The sequence below is a fragment of the Pteropus medius genome, unplaced genomic scaffold (genome assembly GCF_902729225.1).
Source record: "Pteropus medius unplaced genomic scaffold, Ma_sr-lr_union100, whole genome shotgun sequence".
Classification (NCBI taxonomy): Eukaryota; Metazoa; Chordata; class Mammalia; order Chiroptera; family Pteropodidae; genus Pteropus; species Pteropus medius.
The window spans coordinates 490,775-503,811 of record NW_024354886.1 but is presented as its reverse complement, the minus strand read 5'-3'; the positions used below and the strand labels follow the sequence as shown (position 1 = coordinate 503,811).

Genomic DNA, 13,037 nt, shown 5'->3' with positions numbered 1-13,037 from the left:
GAAGGCTGCTAGTGATCCATTTGGCCAGATTAGAAAGAGTACAAGTGTTTAAACCAAGATACACAATCAAATTCTCTCTGGAGAGGAAATGATTGTTCTTGTTCCATCATGCTCCTTCCTCCCCTGCTTCTGCCTTTCAGGGCTGCTCATTTAATATAGCAGAAAAGTATGGGTTGCATAAGGAACAGACATGCTCATTTTGGGTGGCCAACTGGTTTTCTCTCGTGTGTGAACTTCCCTAGTACAAATCTCTCATCTCCTAACAGGCAGGAAACCAAGAAAAGAAACAGTCAGGCTTTTTGAATGCATGAATTCTTGCAGTCCAAAAATACTCTTTTACAGATAAAATTCATAATAATAGCAGCCACTATTTATTGAGTCCTTAGAATATCCTAGGCACAGAGATAAGACTTTATGTTCATTATCTCATTTAACAACACCTTTGAAGTACTGTTATCCTTTAATAAAATTGAGGCAGATTTCTCAAGGTCAGAATCTTATTAAGTCATCTACTCAATTTGATTGTTGAAGTTTTTAAGAAAGTAATAAGACTTTTGTATCTTATAATATTCATTTAGTTGCTTGTAACTATTAATTGATGAATAAGTAATAAATAATGCACTGTTTCTAGACACTGGAGAAATAGTTGTGAATAACACAGAGCAAGACCCTGATCTCAAGTTACTCATGTGACAGTGGAGAGTAAATAGACATGTCAATTATATAATGTAATTCCAGATAGTGTTATATGCTTTTTATAGATTAAAATAAGATTGAGAAATAGAGTCTATGGCCATGCCACCCTGAACATACCCGATATCATCTGATCTTGGAAGTTAAGCAGGGTCGGGCCTAGTTAGTACTTGGATGGGAGAACACCTAGGAATACCAGGTTCTGTAGGCATTTAAAAAAAAAAAAAAGATTGAGAAATAGATAAAGACTGTAGCCAGAGTGAGAGGAAGATTCAAAATAGAACTGAAAAAGAGAAGTTAAGGGAGAAAAAGCATTCCAAGCACAGAGGAATCACTAAGTCAAAGTATAAAAAAAAAAAAAAGTTTAAAGCTTAAAGTTTTTGAGGGGAAAAAAAGGACAGATAATGTGAATAGAGGAAAATTCCACAAAATTTACTGAATGACTTTTTGATTCTAAAGCTCATACTCTTTTGAGTTACATCTTAATGTTCTGTCAGCAATTGTTAGCAGCATAATATCCAATCATTCTTCATTTTTGTTTTTTCCTAATTACTAAAAAGATATTATAATTTGCAAGGTTTACTTTGACTTTCTCCTTGTATATGGTCATATCTTTGAGTAAGGTCTAGAAAAATAAACTGTGTCTATAAGAGTGGAAAACCAGATTGCAATATATATTATTATATATTGGGGAGAAAAAATGTTACATTATTTATGTTCTCTATTTTAAATTACAAGATTTTAATCCGTTCAAATTTCAAGCTTAAATAGCACTTATGTTTCAATTTGCTCAAGCAAAATAGATAAAATAAACTTATACGGAAGTTTCATATTTATCAAAAATAATAACAGAAATATGTGATCTTTAACATATTTATAGCTTTAATAACAACTTTATGTTTAAAATCATTCCAAATTCTTTAATTCAGATATTTATTTCAGATTTCCATACCTGTGATCTTCTTCATAAACCAATAATAGCAATTACATTATAGCAGAACTCGTTGTTGCTAGAGTAAATCCATTACTTCTTGCACCACTCTGTCATTATTCAAATCTGATACTCTAATGTGGAAATGCAGTGCTTTCATTACATAATTACAGTGGACATATTTAAAAAGCTTTCCAACCAAGACCCGTATTACTGAATAGGAATGTTTTCAGCTCTCAACACATTCAGTTTGAAGGGAATAAATTTTTAAACATATTAATTAAGATTCATTAATTTAGAAATAAGCCTAATGAGTATAGTCTAATAAAACATTATATGAAAAACTATAGTTAATTATATTATATCCAGTGTTAAGTTGGAGGGAGCCTGGGATGCATACAACAGAATAGGATATATCTCAGAACTATAATGCTTATAAACAGAACTGTAAACTTACAATGAATGAAATGTATCACAAGACTTGAAAAAGCAAGACTGATCCTAGCTTGACACTGAGAGGTATGTTATTCAGGGACCCCTAGATAACTATTTCTAAATTTAGCCATTATCAAACCTCTGACAGGGCAAATTTGCCAGATTTTAAAAAACTTAAGTGAAAGTTCTGATTTGCCAAAAAGAGGTATATCAAAGTATGATTTGTATAGTAAAACTCTTTGTTCTCTATGTCTCAATGCAGAATTTCTTTAAATAGCTAGCTTTGTTTGAAATGGATTTAAAAATTAAATCATGAATAGATTTTAGGAGAAAAAGTATTGCTTAATGAAGGGTAGGAGGGAGGAGAAGGTAGATGGAGAAAACTATAATTGTTCTAATTCAAGAGAGATGTGAAGAAACTGGAAATGAGATAAAAGTTCACAATATTGATTGAATATATTCAGATATGATCTTAGAAAAAAGATGAAAATTAGTGTCACTTGTCCTGAAAAGCATTAAAGGATTATTAAATTGAGAAAAGTTTGGCCTACCAACTGGATAGATTTTTTTTTTCTGAATTTTACTTAGAACCTTATTCTGACTACCTAGAAGTGGTATTATTGTCTATATAGTTCTAAATATGGCTTTAAAATTGTTTGGAATTAGTTTCTGAAATGTCACCAAATTTAGATGTTTTAAAAAAAACCATATTCCTCATACAAATCAGATGTTATATGTGCTCTTTTATGTGCAAGAAGATGGAGCCCATTGTCTGAGTTGAAAGTCGGAGCAAGATTTGCTATGCTCTCAGATTTTAAGTAACAATTAAAACATGATTTATAACTAATTCCAATAAAGTTATTTTTTTTAATCTAAAAGTTTTTGCTTTATTTTTCCAAGGATGATTAAGAGCAAGAGTCATTGCCTCTCAGGACTTGGCAGATGCCAGTTCTGTCTCTTTCTCTTCCTCTCCCTTTCAGTTCCCTATCTCCCACCCTTTAATTGGCTCTAATGTAAAACTGAAGTGTTGTTGGTAAATATTGTTTCATGTTCTCTGTTTCTAATTTAAAGCATGGATGAGGAGTAGACTTTTTTCTCTCTCTAAATAAAAAATAACAAACCATACCCTAAATCAACTTTTGTATGGTTCTTGGGTTTTATTAGGATGGATCAATGATCCTCAATTAACAAAATGGAAAAAAAAAAGTTACCTTTACCAAAGACTAAGCAAGAATGACCACAGTATGAGAACTGGATTAAGAAGCAGAAAGAGCTACTGATATTGTTTTTATACACACTGATTTTATGTAAAACATCAGCTCCACTAGGAATTAGTTGGAAGAAAACCGAGATTTCTATTGCTTTTGACTTCATTAATCATTCAATTCAGCATTTTCTGAGGTGGGCTTGATTGACCTTCAATGTAGCTTCAGAGTCTCTGATATTGTTTTACGCAGATGCTTCTGCTGATTAGAATTTTAAGGAGTCTAAGTCTGATGATGGAGACAACAAAAGCCAGACAAACAAACACAAGGGACTTGTTCAAGGTCACGATAAGTCATGGGAAGTCAGTCCTAGAAAAAGGATCCAAGTCAGTTCATGTCTTCATTCCTCAAAAATTTAGTAAGTGCTTACTATGTGAAAAGTCCTGGGATAAACCCTGAGACATGTAAAAAACAAACAAAAAAACAAACAAACAAAAAAAAACAAAAAAAAAGCAGAGATGATTTCTGCTCTCATCAAGCCGACTTTGGGACATTCTTTTCATTACTTTCTGTTTTCGTGGACAGTGTTTTTCATAGATAGGAACTTTTGATATTTTAGTAGATAGTTCTGGAGAGTACATATTAGAAATGTCTTAAAATTGAAGACTATGAATTCTTTAATATAATTTAAGTACTGAGTAAGCTACATGGTATCTTGTGGGCATAAAAACAGTTTTATTATTTCTGACTAATTTACTTAGCTACAAGTTTTTCTGATAAAATTATACTACTAACTTGGTTTATAATTTTTGTATTCATTATTTTTCTATTTGAACATTATAACAATTTATAAATGTGGTACATACTAAAGTAGAAATTATGTTCTTTAATTTTTTTTAAAGAGTCTACTAGTATAAGCTGTCTCAGGGCTAAATATTTAATGGACTAATTAGGAAGAGTGATAACTATGCCACTAGTAGACAATGTTTTCTAAACTAGACACTATTTAAAGCAGCAGATATACTATCTCAGCCCTTATATCAAATCTATGATATAGATACTAGTAGTATCTGAATTTTAAAGATGTGAACTTGAGAATTAAGAAATGAAAAAACTAGTTCCATGCATTGCAGCAGGTGACAGAGGTGGGATCTGAGAGCAGATGTGCCTTTTTAGAGAATATACTCTCAACCATTCTCCTATACCGAAGACCATCTAGACATATAAAAGGAAGTATTTAGTGCTCTACCTGGGTCTTAGTTGAAGAGGGTTTCTCATGTTTTACCTAAAGCCTGAGAATGTGTAATAGGAGAGAAAAAATTAATTTGTAGCTTTGCTTCTTTCTGTTCAAATTCTTCATTTTTAAAGCAAAAAAAAAAAAAAAAAAAGACAATTAAAGTCCAATAAAATCACTAAACCAAACAGAGAGAACACAGATCAGGAGGAAGCCCTAGATCACTTAGTCAGCCACATAGACCATACGTAAAATTAGATGTTGGGCTGAATAATCTCTTCATTTATTATGGTTTACAGTATCTATCTGTTGAAATTCTATCCATTCTTCAACATGTTTTAATGAGATTATCACCTGAGGAATCTTCCAATTCAATTTCCTTTGTCTTTCCACAGCGCTTTGTAGCTCTACAAACAATCTGATTTGGGGCAAGTTATTTAAAAACTCCAATCCATGTAATTAGTTGAAAACTTTAAGTTTTTCTTTTGTGTAGAGGCCAAGAACCAAATTCTGTATATTGTCAAGAGCTCATTTGCTTTAACAAGGTTTTGCCCATGTACCATGCTTCACATCTTTTTTTAAAGCATGGAATTTAGCAAATAGATACATGCATTTATCGCATATAGTGCTCTTAGTTTTTTCCAAAATTGCTTTTGTTCTGGGGGGGCGGGGGGGGAACAGGACTATTTCTATGTGAAACTTGAGGACAATATTTGGGGAAATCAATTTTTTAGTCTTTATTTTAAAATGAGTTATGAATCTGTAGAGTATATCTTTAAAACTAAAATACTTAGTATGTCTATGTGTATGATGTCAATTTTTAAAAAGTATTTTTCCATAGAGAAAATTAATTAATTCTGGTTTAAAATTTTAAGCCTGCAATTAAATATTATATTTTCTTGTGAGTATTGGTTGAGGAATATTTGCTCTTTTAAATATAATATAAATGCAGTTATAAAAATATTAAACCAGATTACCTTTCAATTCTTAATCAGTAATAAATATAGTTTATCTGTGCAGATTGCTTTTAGCTTGTAAGATACTTTCACAAATGCTAACTTAACTGATAATTAAAATTATGCATTTTGACTTTAAAGAATTCTTTCAATATATGTCTTTATTAAATTACTGCTCATTCATAGACTTGGGCTTGGCAATAGCATTATAGGTCATTAGATCCAGCTGTAAACCTGGTATGAGGATCACCCATTTCCACATTCCTGATAGGCTGACATCTAATTTCTGTCTGAAAATCTTGAGTGACAGGAAGGTCAATTGGTCAATTGGTAGTTCATTCTATTTTGTTTAGCTGTTAGAGTCTTTTATTTTTCTTAATTAAACCAGATATATTTTCTAACACATATATTTATGTTACACAAACTTTATTTCCAATTATAGTCATTTGGATTCTTGAAGTCATCTATTGTGTCCCCTTTAGCTTAACATTCTTGGTACCTTGATTCCCTGATCAGCGAACATTATTTTCTTTACTTTCTTTACTATCCTGATATACCGTTTTTTATGACATCCCCCCTTTTCCTCTTACGAAGTCACTCCATACTTGACAGGGTGAATACTGGCCTGGTTAGAGATTTGGAATTTAATACTTTATATTTATTGGTATATACTAGCTTGTAGCATTGTTTTCACTCGGCAGTCTTACTATATTGCCTTAGTTCACAGAAAACATTTGTTCAATTAATCATAGACTCATGAAGAAACTTTGTTAGTTTTACATTTGACTTTATGGAATTAGTTCAGGACTGTATTTATATCCTTGTTAAATTTAAATTTGGTGCCATAGGGCTTGGAATTCTAGGAGACTATTTTTCTCTTTTTGACTACTAATTTTGGCATGAGATATAATTGCTATACTTCTTAGCTTCATGTCCTTCAGAAATTTAATATGTTCGAATAGTTTGGGTTATTACATGCAAAATAAGTGATTGTTTTATCTGAAGCATCTTAGCTGTATTAGTTTTAAATCTGCAGAGATGGTGGTCTAACTCCATGTCTACTGCAACTAGTTGCTGTTTCAGAAACACTGCAATAAGGAATTCAGGAAGATATCCCTGAGAAAATGATGCTAAAATTTAGATCTGAAAGATGACTACATTTAAGGAACTTAAGAGGTGGGAGAGAATAGGCAGAATATTCAATTATAGGGTATGCTGATGGTTTTGTTTTTTAAATAAATCACAATAGGAAGTTTAAAATCTTTAAAGCAAAGGATGACAAAATCAAATTTAATCTAAATCTATGAAAACATTCTGGCTGCATTGTTCAAAGTTGAATGAAGATGATGAAAGTAGACTTATTAAGGCTGGGTTAGACAAGACTGGCAGTGGTAGCAGTCAAGATGAAGCAAGTTGGATAGATTGGAGGGATATTAAGAAGTTAAATCCACAGGGTATGAGGAAAGAATAATAGGGAAGAAAACTGAGAAGATGTCACAGATTACTCTTAAATGTCTGGCTAATGCAACTAGATTGCTGGTGGTATTATTTGTAAAGATGGGTCACTCTGGAAGAAAAATTGGTTCCTGTTAGGATGAGGTAGGCGTTCTTAATTTGTTACAAATATGTTGATTTTGAGATACTTCTGAGATGATGTATTTCAAGAGCCATAAAAAGATATATATCCTTTGACCAAGATATCCCATGTCTCTGGGAATGTAACCTAAAAACAATAGTGTGAAATATAGGGAAAAGTATGTCAGAAAATGTCCTCTGCAGTGTTTTATATTAATAGGAAACATTTTAAGCAGTGTTAATGCTCAAAAATAGAGGAATGATTTAATAAACTTTTGTCAACTTAATAAAAAAATATTATTTAGCCAATTAAACAGTTGTTTTAAAACTCTATAGTGACAACAAAAGTATCCATTTTATAATGCTAACTTATAAAAATAGTTAAAATAATTAGTACTTTACAATTAAAACTGTGTAAAAACGTCCATATGAAATAGAATTAGAAAAATACAAATAATCGCTCAATAAGATATTAGAATTACAGGTGTATATATTGTTCTTATTTAAAAATTAGTAACTGGCTTTAAGTATTAGATTTTTAAAAAGTATTATAAATTTAAGTGCAAGTCTAGTTTCTCAAGATTATAGTTTGTTTTTAATTAAGGTTTGCATTTTTTTCCTGAGATTAGAAATATTTAAAACATAACATTTTCCAAGAAATTTGCAAGAAGTCTTAAATAACTCTTATGATTTCTAATTTATGCCTTTAGGATAGAGGCTGGTCTACTTTATATTTAGTGGTAGTTGTGAAAGTCTTCATGGTAAAAAAAAAAAAAATCTTAGCTAATATTAGTTACACAAATCAGTTCTCTGAGTTTGTTTATATGTGTGGTAGATACGTAATTTTCATGAACTAAAAATCTGAGTTCTAAAGTACTGCATAGATTTTTAGGGCAATTGGTTGTATCGATTTAGTTCTAAGAGTCAAAAGAGTCATATTTTCAAATTTAGATACTTTGTATCTTTAAATTATAAAAATTTTATTTTCAGGAATAAAGAAAAAAGTAAACTATATCTTTCTTACACTGATCATTTTATTATACTAAGAGAGAATTTATAATTTTAACTTTATTTTGTGTCTTAAAATTTACTAAGTTAAATGTTAACCCAGTTTTACTGCCATATTTTACCAATAAGTATTTTTTGCATCAGCAACATTATTTAACTTTATTAACTAGCATAAATAATATATCACTGGACCTGAGGACTTAAATTATTTTCCAAAGTGACAATTCTAAAATAATTTTCCATTTTTTAGAACAGATATTTTTAATCTATTAAACAATCATAATAAAGGTTTTCCTATTCCAAAGATAATTTTCACTTCAAAAATCCTGTATAAGCTGAGTATATTCAAGAGCAAAGACATGAAGTTTTAATAAAATATATAGAAATGACTGATAGGGTATAACTAATTATAAAGGCAGTGACTGAGAACTGGCAGCTTGTTTGTTTTCAGCAGTACACTTTTTGTAACTTGTCAAATATAATATAGTAAATTTATCTTTAAGGAATGTTTTTCATATTTTAGGATAAAAATTTTCAACTTATTTTGATCTTTTTTTTACAGAATTGACTAATGAAAATATGTTGCATTTAAAAATGTACACAATTGTTTAATTAACTTTATTCAGAGTGGAGTTTTTAATGACTTTAAAATCACTTTATAACCCTAGATAATATAATAAATAAAAAGCATCATTAAAAAAGTATCCATGTGGAATCTGCAAAATAACTAATGTTGGAGATTCTTAAGAAGGTGTAGATTTCCAAAAAAGTAGCAATTCTGATACAATCTCTAAATCCCACAATCTCTAAAAATCTCTAAAACCCATAAGAGATAAGTTTCTTGGTTCGTATATTATTTGATGAACTCTGAATGTTTGATGGAATATGGGCCAAAAGCTGGTGTTCCAGTTACATATGTTCCTAACATTGAACTGCCTGAAAATTTCTTGGTTTGGATTGTTTTGATGTGCTACTACTCCATTTGGTTCTGAAGTTAATAATGGTCAAAGATGATTTTTGGTAGGAAGGAGAAGGAGAAGAGGAGGGTGAAGATGGAGGGGGAGAGGAGAAGAAATGAAGAGGAAGAAGAAGGGGAGGAAGGCAATGGTGATATAGATTCAAGGAAATGTAGCTAATCATTCTTCACATTGCATTATATAATTATTGGTGGTGATCAAAATTATAAAAACCGTGATAATGCATAAAATAATATATGCAGGTTTTGGAATTTACTTTCCTATCAATTAAAAAAAAAAGTATTCATTGAATCAAGAAATAGTAGCCAAATTTCTCTCTTCCCAAAAAAGGAATTGTAATTTTGAGTAAAATTCAGGGTATAATTTAACCATTTTAATGATGACAACTTCTAACCAACAAAACTAACCTAACTATAATATATTGAGATTATTATTGTTATATATATTAAATGCCATTGCTATTATTCACACAAAATACCAATTTTTATAATATACAATGTATACTGATACTAAAAATTGACCAATAAGTTAAAAATTAAATTAAGAAGGCCTATAATATTTGACAGTTTCCAAAGCAAATACAGATTTTGGCTCCATATTGATTTTGGCTCCCTTCTTAAAACAGGACTTCATTCTTACATGTCTACTAATTTCGTAAAGTTGGACTTACGATATATTATCAATCTCCTCTCTACGTATTTTACAAAGTCAAAATATGGTTAACATATTTCAAATTATTTTAAATATTCAATTTATTTTAAACATTACAAATCTATATTTCACATATTTCATCAGCATATAATATAAACACACACATGACACCGCATTTGCCAAAGACAATGGTAAATTTAAAAAATATTTTCTATATACTTACTTGAAATAAAAGAATATGCCAAGTGAAATAAGCAGTGATGCAATAGATAATCCATGTCCAATTATAGTCAGGTAAAACAAATTCAGTGCAGTCTATAATTTATATGAATAAAAAAATTAAAGTTCATATCGATATTATAATACTACAAGTGTAGAAGATCCAATTCAATAGAATAAATTATATATTTTAAGACATGATCTATTAGCCTTATCATTTAGCTTGCAAACCAATACATGCCTGAATACATCTGGAATGAAGAATATCTATGCGAATTTATCCAAGACCATCAAAATTTATAAATTGTATGCCTTTATTATTTAAGAAATTAGCACTCATATATTAACTATATAAAGGAATAATTTGATTGACCTAAGTTGTATAATATACAAAACCTGAATTTTATATTTTGGAGGACATTAACAATTTTCACTCTTACTTTGCGCACCTTTAATCAAATGCTATTTGATGATTTTCATATTGTTCTTTACTTATATGCCAGATAAGGCTTTCTTTCTCACTGGGTTTCTCTTTTTCCTTTGACAAATTTGAGGCTCTGAGGCAAATCTCAATATAGTAATTTATAAGAGCCTATAATCTGTATAAACATATTCTGACTTTATCCTATTTTGATTTTTTCTTAATGATTTTTATTTGTCTATATTCTATTTATTTGTAATTTACCATTTAATGTTTATTTTTATCATTCTTTCCAAACCCTACTCTGAATAACCAAAAAATATAATTATAATGATAGCTGACAGTTATCAAGTGCTTACTATATGGTCATTAGTTTGCTAAGAAATTTCCTTGTATTAAGTCAATTCTTATGAAAATCCTGAGGGTGGGTTTATTGGGTCCCGATTTTATACACAATGAGTTTATGGCTTGTTAGGATCACATAGCTGGTAAGGGACAGAAACACAAAGTCAGATATCAGGAGTCAGTTTTAATCACTGTGACAAACTGCCTCTATATATACACACATGCAAATATACATAGGCATTTTCTATTAAAGCTTTTTGGTTATGGCAACCTGTGACTAACCTTGACTTAATGTAACCATGACTTTCAAGTGAGGGTGACCTAATAATAGCCAGTCAGAATGAAAGCCTTCTGCTGACGGACAGATAGAAACTGTTTTAACTCTGCTGGTCTTCCTCTTGTATACTTGAGCACAATTCCTGAACATAACTCTAGAAAGTCCACCACAAATAAAAATTTTCCTTTTTCTTATACTTCTAAAGTGTTTTTTTTTCCTGTAGAAAATTTGAAACTCCAATACTGAGACATTGACTTGTAAATACAGTATTACCTAGCAGAATTACTTCATTATTGTAACAGAATCAATAATTATTATTTCTACAAAGATATTTTGCTTACTGTTCTTCTCAAAGTATATTATGAAAAGGCTTTATAATAGAATGGAACACTAGCTAAAATTTCTCCAATAATGTATTGGTAACTAACTTTTAAAATAGTGTAAATTAAATTTTAATTATAATTGTTAAGTACCTTCACTTTCTCCTGTATGTCAACATTACACTGGGTGTAATTTGTCCATGTTCTGTTGCTATCTGGATGTCTAAACCAGTTTCCGTTTTGATCACAGATCTTTGTAACTTTTTCTTAAAATTAAAAAAGAAAAAAAGAACAGTAATTTAGTTACCCTAAGTTTATTAAATAGATATAAAGGAGATTATACATAAATTTCTGCTATTACCTGAAGGATCAAAGTCCTGAAAGTAATCAGGACAATGCTGCATTGATTCTGTTCCAGCTGCCACATCATTCCAGCACAGCCAGCCATCCCAGGTTCTGTTGCAGTAAATGCCTTAGAGGAGAGTAAAAATTAGGGATGCTAACTCCTTCTAGGTATACATGAAGAAAAAAGTCTTAATGGTTTCACACTGACATGGGATAAAGACTGTCTACTGAAAATAAAGACATCATATAAAATCTAGTCCTGCACTGCTTAACAATGAAGATACGTTTCTGAGAGATGCATTGTTAGGTGATTTTGTCTTGTGCCAGCATCATAGAGTGCACTTACACAAACCTAGATGATATAGCCTACTATACTCCTGGGCTCCATGATATGCCACCTTCATACATGCAGGTCATCATTGACTAGAATGCCATTATGAAGTGCATGACTGTACAGCAATTACTTGAATTTTTCACCAAATAATTATTAGAATAATTAATTCCTAAATTAAATTTAGAAATATCTGAGAAAATACATGAAAAGTTCAGCTGAATGTTGCATTTGATGTTTATTTTAATAGATTTGCACAGCAACCTCAGAATTAATCTGGCCCTCGAGGGCCATATGGACCTAAATAAGGATTGGCCTAAATATCTAAATAATTCTTTTTTTTTTTTTAAAAAAAAACCTCAGATAATCTCATTTCTTTCCTGTGATATTCAAATATTTTTTTTAAATAGCTTGATTCCATAAATTACTAAATAAAATACATTTTGTAGCCTATCAGAGAAAAATTTTCCGATATTTTAGAAAACTTCTCAAACAATTCTTTTCAATTTACTGCTCCAGAAGATTCCATCTGATTAGTGACAACATTGGCAGTATAATAAATTGCAAGGTCCAGAATTTTTCAAACTGTGTTATATAGCATTAGAGTAGAAATGAGTAGTGTTCCATTAAAAAGTTTCTGTGGTCAAATAGACTCGGGAAACACTACATTAAAATATAGATTTTTTATTGCAAGACTTCCTAAAATAATCAAAATTGCAAAGTTCTAATAGGAAAGTCTATTATGCAGTGATCCTAAATTTAGTTTGTCAAAAAATTATTATGATACCCTCATGCAGCTATTCCTGCTGTTAAACAATTATATTTGAAACCTACTTTTACATATATCTAGATGATCTGGAAGGATTTAATTCAATAGTTTTAAGCTAATAACAGATTTTTATGGAATTAAGTGAGAAGCTGAATCTTAATAGTATTCAACAAATACTATTCTCACAAGCAAGTTCATTTTGACAGTTACAAATAATAATCTACTTTTAACATTTTATTTACATAAACATTATATATTATACTATCAAATATCCTAAAATGTTAAGATCTGTTTGTACTGATAGTTTAAAAATTTAGAAATATCTAAACTCTTTACATTTAGCTT

The 13,037-nt window shown here is 30.1% G+C and overlaps 1 protein-coding gene and 1 pseudogene across 5 annotated transcripts in view; one reads left to right on the top strand and one right to left on the bottom strand.

The window, feature by feature from the left end:
• CALCRL (calcitonin receptor like receptor) overlaps window positions 1-13,037 on the bottom strand; it is a 93,650-nt gene that overhangs the window by 22,472 nt on the left and 58,141 nt on the right. For all 5 annotated transcript variants that reach the window (XM_039856372.1, XM_039856371.1, XM_039856370.1 and 2 more), the window contains 3 exons: window positions 11,609-11,719; window positions 11,401-11,513; window positions 9,889-9,980 (listed from right to left, as the gene is read on the bottom strand). In XM_039856372.1, coding sequence (XP_039712306.1) covers window positions 9,889-9,980; window positions 11,401-11,513; window positions 11,609-11,719 — 316 coding nt within the window. The remainder of the gene's footprint in view (window positions 1-9,888; window positions 9,981-11,400; window positions 11,514-11,608; window positions 11,720-13,037) is intronic.
• On the top strand, window positions 786-904 carry LOC120597755 (uncharacterized; annotated as a pseudogene).